This window comes from Ursus arctos, unplaced genomic scaffold (genome assembly GCF_023065955.2).
Source record: "Ursus arctos isolate Adak ecotype North America unplaced genomic scaffold, UrsArc2.0 scaffold_33, whole genome shotgun sequence".
Classification (NCBI taxonomy): domain Eukaryota; kingdom Metazoa; phylum Chordata; class Mammalia; order Carnivora; family Ursidae; genus Ursus; species Ursus arctos.
The window spans coordinates 27,259,534-27,277,837 of NW_026623019.1; the positions used below are offsets into that span (position 1 = coordinate 27,259,534).

Sequence of the window (18,304 nt, forward strand, 5' to 3'; positions counted from 1 at the left end):
AACAAATAAACAAATCATAAAATGGGCAGAAGATATGAACAGACACTCTTCCAATGATGACCACAAATGGCTAACAGACACATGAAAAAATGTTCAAAATCATTAGCCATCAAGGAAATTCAAATTAAAACCACACTAAGATACCACCTTACGCCAGTTAGAATGGCAAACATTGACAAGGCAAGAAACAACAATTGCTGGAGAGGATGTGGAGAAAGGGGATCCCTCCTACATTGTTGGTGGGAATGCAAGTTGGTACAGCCACTCTGAAAAACAGTGTGGAGGTCCCTTAAAAAGTTAAAAATTGAGCTACCCTATGACCCAGCCATTGCACTACTGGGTATTTACCCCAAAGATACAGACGTAGTGAAGAGAAGGGCCATATGCACCCCAATGTTCATAGCAGCATTGTCCACAGTAGCTAAATCGTGGAAGGAACTGAGATGCCCTTCAACAGATGACTGGATTAAGAAGTTGTGGTCCATATATAGAATGGAATATTACTCAGCTATCAGAAAGAATGATTTCTCAACATTTGCTGCAACATGGACGGCACCGGAGGAGATAATGCTAAGCGAAATAAGTCAAGCAGAGAAAGACAATTATCATATGATTCTGTTGTCCATGGAACATATGAACTAGGAAGATTGGTAGGGGAAGAAAGGGGTAAAGAAAGGGGGGGTAATCCAAAGGGGGAATGAAGCATGAGAGACTATGGACTCTGAGAAACAAACTGAGGGCTTCAGAGGGGATGGGTGTGGGAAAATGGGATAGACTGGTGATGGGTAGTAAGGAGGGCCGTATTGCATGGTGCACTGGGTGTTATACGCAACTAATGAATCATCGAACTTTACATCAGAAACCAGGGATGTACTGTATGGTGACTAACATAATATAATAAAAAAAAATTAGAAAAAAAAAGAAGTAATTTGTCACATGAGCCCTTCCTTACCTACAGAGCATTAAATGACACAGAATATTGTCTTCAGTTAAGTTTTATAACGTACACATGAGCATTCTTAATTTCTTAAATAATAAGCATTTTTAATTTCTTAAATAATCTTTTTCAAAGTCATAAACACCTTCAACAACAGTTCAAATAGTACCGAACTTCTGATGACAACTCCTTTTCTACTCACTCCATCTAATTTGATGGGATTTGCCACAAAGCTCCTAATTATCTGTTTATATTAGAAATTGTTATTTAACCTATTCATTGAATTTTTTTTTTAATTTTTTAAATTTTTTTTTATTCATTGAATTTTTAAAGACCATATTTTTCATGTTTAAAAGTCCTGTTGATATTTTTCAGATCTGCCTGATTGTTTTTACTCGTATTTTGTTCTTTATGGTTTCTAGCCTTTCTTTTATTTCTTTAGTAATTTGAATCAAAAAAAATTTTTTAAATCTCTTTTTGAATGGCATTTTTGGTCTGTTAACTCCTATACTTGGGGCTGCTAATCCTTCTGTTGTTCTCTCTGGCTCTTGCTTATGGTAGATGGTTTCTTCACTCATTTTGTAATTTTTTATTTCGAGCTTATCTATAGTGGGGCTTTTCCCCTCTGTTTTAGCCGGACACCATGCCAGCCACATAGGGATGGGAATCCATGTTTCTTGCTTGGCTTCTATTGACTTCCTGAGAGTGAGGCACTTCATGACTATTTCTGTGTGGCCTCCACTGACATCACAGAGGGGATCTGGTTATAGTGCAACGTAAATGAATGTCCCCAGCTCCTCAGTTTTCTCTGACACCCCCTGGGTGTGGGTATGAGACACCTCATTATAGTTAGGCAAGGGTGCAAATCTAATCTCCTCACTCAACTTTTACTGACCAGGTTGGGAGTGGGACCATAGATTTTTTTCCATGGTGTTTACCAGAATAGGCTGGTTATTATCTTAACATTTTTCCCTCTTGAAAGGCTATACCTTTCCTGGTTCTTCGGCTAAAGGAAGAAGGGCTTTCTTGGGGCTTTTTTTGTCTTGACTACTGGCATATCCAGTATACTGGTTTCTCCAGAACCCAGTCTGGGATTTTTAGGCAAAAAGATAGCTGGAGAGCTCATTGCCATGTCATTCCTTAGTTCGTTGAGTCCCTAGCCAGTCTTTGTTCTCTCTACCTTTCAGAGTCTAATATTTATTTTATCTATGATGTCCAGGGGTCTTCAGCTGCACTTAGTGGGTAGAATAAGAAGTGCATCTACTCCTGTATTGATTTTTAAAAATGTGTATATTACTTTATTTAGCTGGACTATACTTACAATTTTTGGAAAGTATGTTAGGAAAATCTTATAGCATAGTATTTGAATATCTAAAAAATGAAAAAACCAGCACACCCTACTTACATGGGCTTTAACAGTCAGTTTCGTTTTTGGTTTTTTGGGTTTTTTTTTAAGAGATATTCTAGAATGGTAGAAAAATAATATTCCATAGCTATTTCATTTGCGGCATTTTTGTGTTTCAAGCATCTTACTTTTATGATGTTAATGCAATATTGTGTTGATCTGGTTACAGAAACCTGGCACAATTGAATTAGAGGGCAACAATTATGTTTTTGTCTTTTTAATATGCCGTTTTCTGTTTCCTCCAGGGCTGGTGGACTAGGCCTCAATTTTGTTGGTGCCAATGTTGTTGTATTATTTGATCCTACTTGGAATCCAGCCAATGATCTTCAAGCAATTGACAGGTATAATACTGATAAAATTTAAAGTGACCTACAAGTACTTTTTATCTAAAAATACTCCTTTTTGACTCTTTTAGGTTGCTTATAATATTACTGTGTTTAGAAGATAGAGGAAACCTTATGAAAAAAAATTGTATTTAAGATAACCCCAAATCTGAATATCCAAATGGCAGGCTGATAATAGCAGTTTATTTTCTCTCCATCTCAAAATCCCATTATTATGACAGGACTTGTTTAAGAAGGAACAAACCCCCAATACTGCAGGAAGCGAGGGAAGGTCACTACTAGTAGATCAGAAGTTTTAAGAAGCTCCTAGAAGGTAGAAGGTAAACAGAATCTGTGTGATCGAGAAACCGGCAGAGAAAAGCCGTAGTCCAAAGTCGGTAGGAGGACACAGAGAAATTTGAGCTTGGGATCAGCAACTATAGGATGTAGAAAGAGACCAGACTGAATTCTTGTGGGAAATTAATTAATGTGCTAATTCTAAAACCATTTCCTCTCCTACACCCCATATATAAAGAGGGATTGGCCTACAACAGATGTCCCTTGATCAAAGGTGAAAGATATATTTCATAAATTTTATAAATAAGTGGGAAATCAGACTGACAGAAGGTTTTTATAGTGGGTATTAGGGCCAGATCATAAAGCAGAGCTGAACCTAAAGTAATCCCAGATCTCCATGGAACACAAAAAGGGGGAAATGATTAAATAGACCTGTGTACCTGCATGGAAATCCAGACTAGCTTTCCTATGCAGTCCACCCAGTTCCTCATTTGTAATTATGAATGGAAAATTAAGAATTATGAGATATGGGGCACCAGGGTGGCTCAGTTGGTTAGGTGACTGCCTTTAGCTCAGGTCATGATACCAGGATCCTGGGATCTAGCCCCATGTCAGGCTCCCTGCTCAGCAGGGGAGTCTGCTTCTCCCCCTCCTCCTGCTCATGCTCTCTCTTTCAAATAAATAAATAAAATCTCAAAAAAAAAAAAAAAGAATTATGAGATAGTTTAATAAAACCAGCAGTATGAAAGAAAAGGGCCAAGATGAGAAACAGACCCTGAAGGAAATACAATAAGAATGGGACACCATGTAATAAAGGGCATAGAAGAGAGAAATAGAAATTCTTAGAAATTAGGGGCACCTGGGTGGCTCAGTCTGTTAAGCATCTGTCTTCAGCTCAGGTCATGATCCCCATGTCAGGCTCTGTGCTCAGTGGGGAGTCTGCTTGTCCCTCTCCGTCTGCCTCTCCCCCCTGCTCATGCTCTCTCTCTCTGGCTCTCTCTCAAATAAATAAATATATAAATAAATAAAATAGTAAAAAAAAAAAAATTCTTAGAAATTAAAACTATTGCCAAATAATTCAGTTCAAGGTCGGAGTAATAAAATGGAGAGTACTGAAAGTGGAGATTGATATGGAAAATAAAATAAAAGGAATGAATATTTTAGAACACAATGACAGGGCAAGATAGAAAACATACAGACATATATTGGTGATATTTCTAAGTTCCAGAGATAAAGGGGCTAAACGATGCCAGAGTGAGAAGGAGGGAGAGAAAATTATTTATAAAACAAAGACAAAAAGAAAAAAACAGGTTACCAACAAAGAAATGAAAATCACAGTCATTTCAGCTGAACAGACTTTGAAGAACAGACTTTTCATCTGCATTATAGAAGTCAGGAAGACAATTTAAGTTGTCAAAGTGACAAAATTCATATGATGGTATCCACAAGAAAATAATTTCGACTTGTAATCCGTGGCTGAAATATCAATATGTGAGAGAAAATAAAGCAACTGTTGTAGGAACTGAGAAATTTATATTTAAGTCTAAATAATTGTTGATGGTTTAGTTGAGAGGCTTAATGCAGTAATAAAGAATTCTCAAAAATGTGAAGGGGTGGTATAAGAAAATTAATAAGAGGGATGCCTGGGTGGCTCAGTCAGTTTAATGTCTGACTTCAGCTCAGGTCATGACCTCAGGGTCCTGAAATCAAGCCCAGTATCAGGCTCTGCTCAGTGGGGAGTCTGCTTGAGATTCTCTCTCCCATTCCTTCTGCCCCTCCCCTGGCTTGTGCTCTCTTTCTCAAATAAATAAATAAAATCTAAAAAAGAGAAGGAAGGAAGGAAGGAAGGAAGGAAGGAAGGAAGGAAGGAAGGAAGGAAGGGGAAAGGAAGGAAGGAAGGAAGGGGAAAGAAAGAAAGAAAGAAAGAAAGAAAGAAAGAAAGAAAGAAAGAAAGAAAGAAAGAGAGAAAAGAAAAAAAGAAAGAAAGAAAGAAAGAAAGAAAGAAAGAGAAAGAAAAGAAAGGAAGAAAGAGAAAGAAAGAAAGAATCAAAAACTAAAATTCCATATAATTCCAATAAAACATTGGAGGGTGGGGATAATTGTGTTAGAATTTATATTTCATCAAAAAAGAATTAGGATATCTTGGTCAGTTTTAGCAACAAATTTAAGGGCAACAATTAAGAGAGTCGGGCATAATAATCACTTGGTTCACTTTTTAAACACAGATGTTCAAGCTCCATCCGCCTGGTACTCTAATGCTGTAGGTCTAGGGTGGGGATCTATAGTCTACATTTTAAGAAACTCCTCAGGTTGTACATCAAAGGACAGTAGTAACAGAGTAAAAGACAACCCGCAGGAGAAGGTATTTGTAAATTACACATGTGATAAAGACTTAACATTTAGAATATATAAAGAACTTCTAAAACTCAGTAACAATAACCAAAAAAATAAAAACCTAATTTAAAAATGGAAAAAAGGACTTGAATAGACATTTCTCCAAAAAAGATACACAGATGGCCAATAAGCACATGAAAAGGTGCTCAATATTACCAATCATTAGGGAAATGCAAATCAAAACTACAATGAGATATCACTTCATACCCATTAGGATGATTTTTTTTTTTTTTAAGAGAGCTCGTGTGTGTGCAAGCAGGGGTGAGGAGGGGCAGAGGAAGAGAGAGAATCTTAAGTAAGCTCCATGCCCAGCACGGAGCCTGAGGCGAGTCTCAGTCTCATGACCATTAGGGTAACTATTATCAAAAATAGCAAACAAGTCTTGGTGAGGATATGAAAAAATTGGAACCCTGTGCGTTGCTGCTAGGAATATAAAATGTTGCAGCTGCTGTGGAAAACAATATGTTAGTTTTTAAAACATTAAGTTTAGACTTACCTCATATACCCAAAGAATTGAAAGCAGGAACTCAAATAGATATTTGTACAACCATGTTTATAGCAGGATTGTTCACTATAGCCAAGAGGTAGAAATAACCCAAATGTTCACTGATGGATGAATAGATAAACAAAATGTATTCTGTACATGAAATGGAATATTCCCCCTTAAAAAGGAATGAAATTCTTTGTCTTATTGAGGTATAATTGACATACAGCACTACATAAATTTAAGCTATATGGCATAATGACTTGACTTACATGTATTATGCAATGATTACCACAGTAAGTTTAGTTAACACCTGTCATCTCATGTAGCTGCTAAAAAACAAAAAGGAATGAAATTCTGATGCATGCTGCAACATGGATGAACCTTTTAGACGTTATGCTAATTGAAATAAGCCAGATATATAAGGACAAATATTGTATATTTCCACTTATATGATGTATCTGGAATAGTCAAGTTAATAGAGACAGAAAGTAGAATGATGGTTACCAGTGGCTGGGGGAGAGAGGGAATAGGGAGTTACTGTATAATGGGTACTGAGTTTTAGTCTGGGATGATAAAGGTGTGGAGATGGATTATGGTAATGGTTGCAAAACAATGTGAATTTTCTTAACGACACCGAACTGTAATTTAAAAATGGTTAAAATGGGGAGACCCTGGGTAGCTCAGTTGGTTAAGCGTCCGACTTGATTTCGGCTCAGATCATGGTCTCAGGCTTCTGAGATTAAGCCCTGTGTCAGCCCCACACTGGGCATGAAGCCTTGCCTTCTGCCCCTCCCCACCCCACTCACATGCACTCTCTCTCTCAAAAAAAACCCAAAAACGAACAAATAAAAACCTCCACATGATTAAAATAGTAAATCTTATGTATATTTTACCACATTTTTTAAAAAACTACCCATGGGCATCTGGGTGACTCATTTGGTTAAGCATCCAACTCCTGATTTTGGCTCAGGTCATGATCTCCAGGTGGTAGGATTGAGCCCTGCATCAGGCTCTGCAGTCAGCACGGAGTCGGCTTGTCCCTCTCCCTCTGCTCCATGCCCCCCCCCCACTTACACACGCGTGTGCTCTCTCAAATAAATAAATAAATAAAATCTTTTAAAATCACCCAAGGTGATTGTGATACAATTGATCCCCAAATCCACTTTGAGAAACATTGGAAATTAGATGTAAAACGTCCAAACAGAACTTCCAAAAGAAATTTTTTAACAAGTCACTGAGAAAATGTGATTATTTCAATAAATGATTGGAAATATGAATGTGCAGTGAGAGGGGAAGAAACTAAAAAAGCATGGCAAATACAAAATATAAGATAAACTGTGAGAAATAAGGCCAAACATAAATATGAATGGGTTAAAACTTCCTTATTTAAACAAAAAAAAAAGAAAGTGAAAATGAAAAGTCAGATTCAGGTTTATGCTTATTACTATATATAAAATTTAAAAATATGTAAAAGGTTAAAAATAAAAATATACTTAAAAATCTAATCAGGGAGATGGTAACAAAAGTAAGAGTGGCAATATTAATATCAAGCCAAATATTAGTAGACTTCAAGGCAAGATGCATTAAGGGAAACAAAATGGAGGAACAACCCATGAGGAAAGTATAATAGTCATTACATAAAAAAGCCAGAACTCTTTTATGATGAGAAATGGACAAATCCACAATTATGATGGGAAACTTAATATCCCTTTCTCAAAAATTAATAGATGAACTAGGCAAAAAAAGTAAATACATGAGTTATTTGAATAACAGTTATTTAGCCTTTAATTTAATAAACATAAATAACCATATCACACTGTAAATACCCAGTCTTTCATTGGAGAGCATACTTTTAAATGACTATATATTTTAATAGAAATCACAAGGACTAGATTACATGGCTTCCAGTACAAAAGAAAAACCCTAGAAAATAACAATGAACTTGTAGCTAATAAAAATATAGCCATATGGACATTTTTAAATATATTTCTAAATAACTCTTGTATTAAAGAGAAATCAAAAAGTGATGCCAGCAAGATGACAGACTAAAACACTCCAGGTATATGTTTCACCATGGGTGGATTAAAAGAACTAGAGACTGATTAAAATAAAATAACTTTATTAGAGCTCCTTAAATCAGCCAAAGATCGGCAGTAATCAAGCAAATTCCCAATCAAGAAGAAGCAGCTATATTCAAAACTGGGAAATTTCATGGCATCTTTACTCATTCTTGCCTCACCCCCATTCCTTAATGCAGCACAACTAGGAGGAAGCAACCAATTTCCAGTTGCCTCCCTCTCAGGTTGGAAAGAGCAGTGTGGAACTCCTTTGCAACTTTTTTTTTTTTTCATATTTGGGGACTTTATTTTTTTTTAACATTTATTTTTATTTTTTATTTTTTATTACATTATCTTAGTCACCATACAGTACATCCCTAGTTTTCGATGTAAAGTTCCATGATTCATTACTTGCTTATAACACCCAGGACACCATGCAATATGTGCCCTCCTTAATACCCATCACCAGCCTCTTCCATTCCCCCACACTCCTCCCCTCTGAAGCCCTCAGTTTGTTTCCCAGAGTCCATAGTCTCTCATGGTTCATTCCCCCTTCTGTTTACCTCCCCTTTCTTCTTCCCCTTCTTCTCCTACCGATCTTCGACTTCTTATGTTCCATAAATGAGTGATACCATATGATAATTGTCTTTCTCTGCTTGACTTATTTCACTTAGCATTATCTCCTCCAGTGCCGTCCATGTTGCAGCAAATGTTGAGAATTCATTCTTTTTGATGGCTGAGTAATATTCCATTCTATATATGGACCACATCTTCTTAATCCAGTCATCTGTTGAAGGGCATCTCAGTTCCTTCCACGATTTAGCTATTGTGGACAATGCTGCTCTGAACATTGGGGTGCATATGACCCTTCTCTTCACTACGTCTGTATCTTTGGGGTAAATACCCAGTAGTGCAATGGCTGGGTCATAGGGTAGCTCAATTTTTAACTTTTTAAGGGACCTCCACACTGTTTTCCAGAGTGGCTGTACCAACTTGCATTCCCACCAACAATGTAGGAGGGATCCCCTTTCTCCACATCCTCTCCAGCAATTGTTGTTTCTTGCCTTGTCAATATTTGCCATTCTAACTGGCGTAAGGTGGTATCTTAGTGTGGTTTTAATTTGAATTTCCTTGATGGCTAATGATTTTGAACATTTTTTCATGTGTCTGTTAGCCATTTGTGGTCATCATTGGAAGAGTGTCTGTTCATATCTTCTGCCCATTTTATGATTTGTTTATTTGTTTCTTGTGTATTGAGTTTGAGAAGTTCTTTGTAGATCTTGGATACCAGTCTTTTATCTGTAGTGTCATTTGCAAATATCTTCTCCCATTCCGTGGGCTGCCTCTTAGTTTTTTTGACTGTTTTCTTAGCTGTACAGAAGCTTTTTATCTTGACGAAGTCCCACAAGTTCATTTTTTCCTTTGTTTCTCTTGCCTTTGGAGATGTGTCATGAAAAAGGTTGCTGTGGCCGATGTCGTAGAGGTTGCTGCCTATGTTCTCCTCTAGGATTTTGATGGATTCCTGTCTCACATCGAGGTCTTTCATCCATTTGGAGTTTATCTTTGCATATGGTGTGAGAGACTGGTCAAGTTTCATTCTTTTGCACGTAGCTGTCCAGTTTTCCCAGCACCATTTATTGAAGAGAGACTCTTTTTTCCACTGGATGTTTTTTCCTGCTTTATCAAAGATTAGTTGCCCAAAGAGCCGATAGTCCATTTCTGGGTTCTCTATTCTGTTCCATTGGTCTATGTGTCTGTTTTTGTGCCAGTATCATGCTGTCTTTGTGATTACAGCTTTGTAGTAGAACTTGAAATCTGGCAACGTGACGCCAGCTTTGTTTTTCCTTTTCAACAGTTCCTTGGCAATTCGGGGCCTTTTCTGGTTCCACACAAATTTAAGGGCTGTTTGTTCCAGTTCTTTGAAAAATGTCATTGGTATTTTGATCGGGATGGCGTTGAAAGTGTAGATTGCTCTGGGTAGCATAGACATTTTAACTGTGTTAATTCTTCTGATCCATGAGCATAGAATATTTTTCCATCTTTTTGTGTCTTCTTCAATGTCTTCAAGAGTGATTTGTAGTTTCTAGAATATAGATCCTTTATGTCTCTGGTTAAGTTAATTCCAAGATAACGTATGATTTTTGGTGCTATTGTAAATGGGATGGATTCCCTAATTTCTCTTTCTTCAGTCTCATTGTTCGTGTATAGAAATGCAATGATTTCTGAGCATTGATTTTGTATCCCGCCACATTACTGAATTGCTCCATAACTTCTAGTAGTTTGGGGGTGGATTCTTTTGGGTTTTCCATATAGAGTATCATGTCATCTGCGAAGAGAGACAGTTTGACTTCTTCTTTGCCGATTTGGATACCTTTTATCCCTTTTTGTTGTCTGATTGCTGTTGCAAGGACTTCTAGTACTATGTTGAATAATAATGGTGAGAGTGGGCATCCTTGTCATGTTCCTAATCTTAAGGGAATGGCTTACATAACCATCCAAGTCTCACTCAAAAGAATAGAAAATTCTAAAATGCAGTTTTTATATTCTCACCTCAACAAGCTGGAGCTGGAACAGAAGAAAGGCCTAACCCATGCACGAGAAAGCAGGTGATCAAAATTAGAACAGAGAACAATGAATTAGATCACACTAGAGCAGATCAACAGAACTAGAAGCTGATTCTTTGAAAGAATAAATAAGATCGATAAGCCACTGGCCAGACTTATTCAAAAGAATAGAGAAAGGACCCAAATTAATAAAATTATGAATGAAAAGGGAGATCTCAATCAACACCAATGAAATAGGAAGGATCATTAGAAACTTTTATCAACAGCTTTATGCCAATAAATTTAGCAACCTGGAAGAAATGGATACCTTCCTGGAAACCTATAAACTACCAAGACTGAAACAGGAAGAAATTGATTTTTTTTACAGACCAATTAATTATGAAGAGATTGAAGCAGTGATCAAAAACCTCCCGAAAAACAAGAGTCCAGGGCCTGACAGATTCCCCGGGGAATTCTACCAAACATTCAAAGAAGAAATAATACCTATTCTCCTGAAGCTGTTTCAAAAAAATAGAAACAGAAGGAAAATTACCAAACTCATTCTATGAGGCCAGTATTACCTTGATCCCCAAGCGAGACAAAGACCCCATCAAAAAGAATTACAGACTGATATCCCCGATGAATATGGATGCCAAAATTCTCAACAACATCCTAGCTAAGAGGATCCAACAGTACCTTAAAAGGATTATCCATCATGACCAAGTGGGATTCATCCCTGGGATGCAAGGGTGGTTCAACATTCGCAAATCGATTGGTGTGATAGATCATATCAACAAGAAAAGAGTCAAGAACCATATGATCCTCTCAATAGATGCAGAAAAGGCATTTGACAAAAATACAGCATCCTTCCTGATTAAAACACTTCAGAGTGTAGGGATAGAGGGTACATTCCTCAATTTTATAAAAACCATTTATGAAAAACCTACAGAAAATATCATCCTTTGCAACTTTCTTACCTGTCTGCAAACTGCCAGAGGGAATGGTTTCTATTTTACCTGACAATGCTTAGAGGAGGAATGGTGGCATAGCTTGGATCTCAGACTGGCAGAAGCTGTTGAAAGCGGTGATAGGCCCCATGGTGCATTAAAGCTGCAGTGGGATTCTATCCCTGGGACATATTACAGTGGCGGATATAATAGAATATGTCTAAGGCCCCCAAGAAGACACTGAAATGAGGATCTGGGAAATTAAAACATTTAAAAGCACACATATACACATAGACCCAGGCAGGATACATAACCAGAAATGACCAAAGTAGATTTTAATTCTTACCCTGAGCGGCTCCCAAGACTCAAGATATACCCTGCTAATTAATGACTTTTCCATACTAGTTTGCAAAGACTGAAGTGGCTATTTTATCAAATGGCCAACTTTTTACAACAAAACAAACAAAAACGAAAAAAAAAAAAAAACCCACAAGACATTTAAAGAAAGAGGAAAACATAGTTCATTCAGAGGAACAAACTCTCCAGAAACCATCCCTGAAGAAACACAGGTATAGGACTTACTAGACAAAGAGTTTAAAACAACTGTCCTAACCTTAACAGCTAGATGGAAACTATGGACAAGACCTAAAGGACATCAGGGAAACAATATATAAAAAAAATTAGAATATCAGCAAAGAGATAGGAAATAAAAATATATACATATATATACATATATAAATATATATATAAATATAAAAGAAAGACTCATCATACTCAAACAGAACAAAGGATCAGCAAACTTGAAGACAGATCTGAGGAGTAAAAAAAATTTTAAAAACCCCAAAACAACAACAACAATAACAAAAACCAACAAAGGAAAATGAACACAGCTTAAGGAATTTATGGGACATATTAAATAGACTGATAAACACATTATAGGAATCCAAAAGAAGAGAGAGAAAAGGACAAAGCTATTTAATGAAATAATGACTGAAATAATAACGTCCCAAATTTGGGGAAAGACATGAATATACAAATACAAGAAGCTTAACAAACTCCAGGTAGGATAAACCCAAAGAGACTCACACTGAGACACATTATCAAGTTGTAGAAAGTTAAAGACAAAGAAAATGAGAATCTGGGGTTGTGAGATGAAGCCCCACGTTGGGTGTAGAGATTACTTAAAAATAAAATCTTTAAAAAAGAAATAAAAGACAAATGCATAAAAATAATTATAAATCTGTTAATACATAACATGTAAAGATTTAATTTGTGACATCATTAACATAAAAGTGGGGGGCAGAGCTGTAAAGGAGGGTTTTTTAATGCAATTGAAGTTAAATTGGTATCAGTTTAAGATAAATTGTTACAACTTTTGGATGTTATATATAATCTTCACAAAGAAAATATGTAGAATATACACAAAAGGAAATGAGAAAGGAATCAAAATTTGTCACTAAAAAAATCACATAACACAAAGGAAGGCAGTAATGGAGAAAATGAGGGGCAAAATAGCCATGAGGCATACAGAAAACAAAATAGCAAAAGTAAGTCCTTCTGTATCATTAATTACTTTATTATTTTTTAATGAAGTTTTTATCTATTTATTTGACAGAGTGAGAGCATGAGTAGGCAGAGTGGGAGGGAGAAGCAGACTCCCCGCTGAGCAGAGAACCCAATGCAGGGCTCGATCCCAGGACCCTGGGATCATGACCTGAGCTGAAGGCAGACTCTTAACCAACTGAGCCGCCCAGACTCCCCTCATTAATTACTTTAAATGTAATCAGGTTAAACTCTCCAATCAGAAGATATAGATTAGCAGAATAGATTAAAAAACAACAATACGCCATATGCCAACTATATGCTATCTATAAGACATTCACTTTGGGTTTAAGGACATGCAGAGGTTGAAAGTGAAAGGATGGAAAAAGATATTCCATTCCAATAGTATCGAAAAGAGAGCAGGGTGGTTATTCTAATATCAGACAAAATAAACTTTTGAATACTCTTGTAAAAGACAAAAAAAGGATAGTATACAGTGATAGTTCTTAATTTAACTCATCCAGAAGCTATGACAATTATAAACATAAATGTACCAAACAAATGAACTCTAAAATATTAAAGCAAATATTGACAGAATTGAAAGGGGAAATAGCTCAACAATAGTAGTAGGAGACTTCAGTACCCCATTTTCAATAATGGATAGGACATCCAGTCAGGAGATCAAGAAGGAAAGGAAGACTTGAACAGCCCTATAGACAATTGGACCTATCAAACATATACAGTACTCTCCTTCCAACAACAGCATAATACATATTTTTCTCAAGTACACATGGAATATTCTCCATGATAGGCCATATGTTAGTTTATAAAACATGTTAATAAATTTTAAAAGATTGAAATCTTAGAGTTTCTTTTCTAAACACATAGAATGAAATTAGAAAGCAGCAGAAAAAACACTGGAAAATCCACAGATATGTTGAAATTAAATGGAGCGCCTGGGTGGTTCAGTCGGTTAGATGTCTTGACTCTTGATTTTGGCTGAGATCATGATCTTGGGGTTGTGAGATGGAGCACCAAGTCTGCTCCACACTGGGTGTAGAGCCTACTTGGGATTCTTTCTCTACCCCTCCTTTTGCCCCTCCCCCGCTGGCACTCGTTCTCTCTCTCTCTCTCTCTCTCTCTCAAATAAACAAATTTTTTAAAAAATTAAACAATACACTCTTAGACAACCAGTGGGTTATAAAAGAAATCACAAGAGAAATTAGAAAATATCTTGGGAGGGGCGCCTGGGTGGCTCAGTCATTAAGCGTCTTCCTTCTGCTCAGGACGTGATCCTGAAGTTCTGGAACCGAGCCCCGCGTCAGGCTCCTCTGCTAGAAGCCTGCTTCTTCCTCTCCCACTCCCCCTGCTTGTGTTCCCTCTCTCGCTGGCTGTCTCTCTCTCTGTCAAATGAATAAATAAAATCTTTAAAAAAAAAAAAAGAAAATATCTTGGGAAAAATGAAAACACAATGTATTAAAACTTATGAGATGAATGAAAGTACAAAGAGAAGTTTATAGCAGTAAACACATTAAAAGAAAAGAAAGGTCTGAAATCAACACTCAGACCTATACCTTAAGGAACTAGAAAAAGAAGAATGAACACCCAAAGCTAGCAAAAGGAACTTAATAAAGATTGGAACAGAGATAAATGAGAGACTAAAAACAATAGAAAAAAATTTAATAAAACCAAGAGTTTTTTTTTTCAAAATGATCAACAAACTTGACAAACCATTAGCTAGATTGACTAAGAAAAAAAGAAGACTGAAATAACTAAAATCTGAAGGAAAAAGGGGACATAACTTTGATTTTACAGAAATAGAAAGGATTGTAAGAATACTATAAACAGTTGTACACCAACAAATCGGATGTTGTAGATGAAATGGACAAATTCCAAGAAATATAACTTACCAAGACTGAGTCACGAAGAAGTCGAAAATATGAATAAATCTTACAACTAATAAAAAGATTGAATCAGTCATCAAAATGCCAACAAACAAAAACCCAGGACCAGATGGCTTCACCAGTGGATTCTACCACGCATTTAAAGAAGAATTAATACCCAATCCTCCTGAAGCTCTTACAAAACCTTGAAGAGAGAGGAACACTTCCTAACTTATTCTATGAGGCCAGCATTACCCTGATACCAAAACTTTTATGGAATAGGCACTATTATCATACCCATTTTACATGTGAGGAAGGTGAGTCACAACAAATAGAAGTAATTTGCTCAAGTTCATTGCTGAAGCCAATGACTTCAGGATCTGAATTCACGTACCCTGACTTGCAGAGCCCACACTGTTAACCAGTCTCTCGCCACTGACAGCTCTAACGGAAAGTAATCAAATGAAAGCCACAGAAAAATCTGTTTTTTTTTTTTTTAATCTTAACAGCATTTATTTTAATTTTGTTCTTTTTCATCTGGGCCATTAAGACCTAATATCTTATTTATCTCAGGGTACTGTGTTTTGGTACTCAGTTTAAGTTAGTTGCCAATAAAACTAAATGAACAGCATTTCTCTTTCCCTCCCTGCCCTTCAGTTGACTCTGGCAGGAGGAATCAAGGAGAGAAATGAAGATATAGACCTACATCCTGTTTAACAGTTCCTCAAGCCTTGTTTTCCTCGTAAAAAGACCATAACTTAACATATTGCTTCTTAATGGACCTGGAAATTGATGAAGCATAGGTCCAAAATAACATGTTGTAAGGTTTTTGTCTGTAAAGGTTAAAGAGTATGTATTCTCCATTCCATTGCAGGAGACAAAGGGATTGTGAGTCCCTCTGTATCTAGGCTGCAAGATGGAAGTAAGAATGCGGTAACTTACCCTGGCTGTGCTGTGCCACAGGATCCCCCATTCCCCTCTGTGGGTGCAAGATTTTCGGGGACCCAGGATACCCTCTAGTAAAGCCCTTCTCTGTGAGGAGCAATGGGTGAAGGAGGCAGAGAGAGAACCAGATACAACAATAGAGTGACTTTACAAGGTCAAAATTAAATTTCCCTCAGATTTTAACAGTTTCAAGCCTGAGGTGGTATGGCCTTGCTCCCGACCCCCACCGCCTAGCCCGTGACTATAACAAATACTTAGAAACAAGTGACTTTTGGGGCACCTGGGTGTCTCAGTAGGTTAAGCATCTGCCTTCGGTTCAGGTCATGATCCCAGGGTCCTGGGATCAAGCTCCACGTCTGGTTCCCTACTCAGTGGGGAATCTGCTTCTCCCTCTGCCTGTCCCCTTTCCCTCTCCCTGCTCATGCTCTCTCTCTGTCAAATAAATAAATAAAATCTTTAAAAAAAACAAACAAACACCGAATGGTGACTTCATTCAGAACATCCAATAAAGACTTCACTTGAGAGAAGCTCCCAGGCCTAGACCTGTAGTTAACCAGTGTGGTAAAACAGGTTATTGTTTTAATTAGCACTGTGGTCCATGTCAAAATAGCTGGGGTGCTAGTCCACTGAGGGGTTCAGTCAGACAGAAATCTCTGTGACACTAGGGCTGCAGATCTGCCCTTCCACAGGCTTGCCGGTTGATTAACCGTTCCCCTCCGCCATTTTCAACCGTTTCATTGAGGTTTATATAATTAACATACAGTAAACTGTGCGTATGTTTCTTTTTAAATTAAAATTTTAGTAACATTCCATTTTTCTATCCTAAAGCTACCTCCTGAACCCAAAGTTGTTTCATTTGATTTTTGTTTTGTTTTTCATCTTTTTACAGAGCATATAGGATTGGGCAGTGCAGGGATGTGAAAGTGTTTAGGCTGATATCTTTGGGAACTGTGGAGGAGATCATGTACTTACGACAGGTATACAAGCAGGTAAATATATTTCCCTTTTCCTAATTAGGAAGTAAACATTTGTCTATTTCAAAAGTTTCAGAAATTTGTGTAAAAATATGTTTTTCATTTTATTCTAACAATAATATGGAATTTAATAAGATTATGAAATACACTGTAGAATGTATTCTGTAAAACAGATTCTTATGTTCATTGAACTTCAGAGCTGAAATTTTCTTTGAGTAGTGCTCCTTAAGCTTTAATGTGTACATGAATTACGTAGGGATCTTTAAACTACAGATTCTGATTTAGTAGCTCTGGGTGGAGCCCAAGATTCTACATTTTTAACAAGCTCCCAGGAGTGCCAGCACTACTGCAGACCACAATTTGAGTAGCAAGGTCAACAGCTCCCCAGTCTGTGGGCCAAGACAAAATTGAATGCCACAGATGGGGTACAGGTGTGCTGACACATTGATCTCACAGCTCTCTGGGCAGCATATTACCTAAACCAACTTCCAGACTTAAGGAAGCTTTCCAGGTAGGTGTTCATGTTACCATTTTCTGTCTGTACCATTGCACGAAGAAGACTAAGGGAAAAATCCCTTAGAGATATCTGATGCAACCATTTCATGTTGTGCATAATGAAACTGGGACGCAGGGACACCCCAGTAAATGGAATAACAGGAATAGAGCTCAAGTGTACTAACGACTGTGCTGGTGCTTTTAGTGTTCATCTGAAACTTTATTAACTCTTTAATATCCTTAGGATGTCAGTTACTTCACCACTTATGTCTCTAAATGAACAAAATTTATTTAGTTTATAATTGTTCACTTGAGAAGATCTGGAATGAGGTTCAAGTTTAATTATAAATGTTAAATTTGAATTACTCCCTATATATTCCGTTGGCATCTATTTAAGAGCAAACATCTGCCACATGTGGTGGTAGTTAACCTAAGAATGATCCAATCTTAAATTTATGCTGTTTTCTTAATTCTAAAAATAGACTTGTACACAGCTGTTTTTGTTTTCTCTTAAAGCACTTAGCTCTGTAAGAAACCTTTCATCTTTTTGTTCTTTGGTACAGCACAACTACTTGAACATTATTTTGTTCAGGTAGACTTAACCAGTGTTGGGAAAAAGTAGAACATTCTTTTCATCTTAGGAGCAGTTCTTTAGAATACTGTCTTAGACGTGTCACAATCCAGTGTAATTTTTCTGTCCCATTACTATATATATGCAATAATTTTCTACATATATACTATATATATATGTGTTTGTATCTATACTATATAATACTGTTACTTTGGAAGATGAGGATAATGTCAGTTTTTGGAAGTTTGTATGCTCTACTTGCTTATTAAAATATTTTTTAAGCATGAGCCCTTTAGGAAAGAGTCAGCCATACAATTTAGTAGGCACAAATGAGGATAATATGGCAGTCGTGTGATTAAAAGGCAAGAGATGTGATTTAAAGGTTGACTGGACTTTGAACCAAGAGTGCATATGGCATACACACTCTAGCTAGCTTTCTGAGTATTCCTCAAATCCCTTGGGGAAAAAGAAATCCAAAAATGATTTTTTTTTAAAAATTTTATT

At 36.8% G+C, this 18,304-nt stretch overlaps 1 protein-coding gene across 4 annotated transcripts in view; it reads left to right on the forward strand.

The window, feature by feature from the left end:
* Positions 1-18,304, forward strand: part of ERCC6L2 (ERCC excision repair 6 like 2) — a 147,906-nt gene that overhangs the window by 80,042 nt on the left and 49,560 nt on the right. For all 4 annotated transcript variants that reach the window (XM_048218348.2, XM_057305535.1, XM_026518837.4 and 1 more), the window contains 2 exons: positions 2,588-2,683; positions 16,650-16,749. In XM_048218348.2, coding sequence (XP_048074305.1) covers positions 2,588-2,683; positions 16,650-16,749 — 196 coding nt within the window. The remainder of the gene's footprint in view (positions 1-2,587; positions 2,684-16,649; positions 16,750-18,304) is intronic.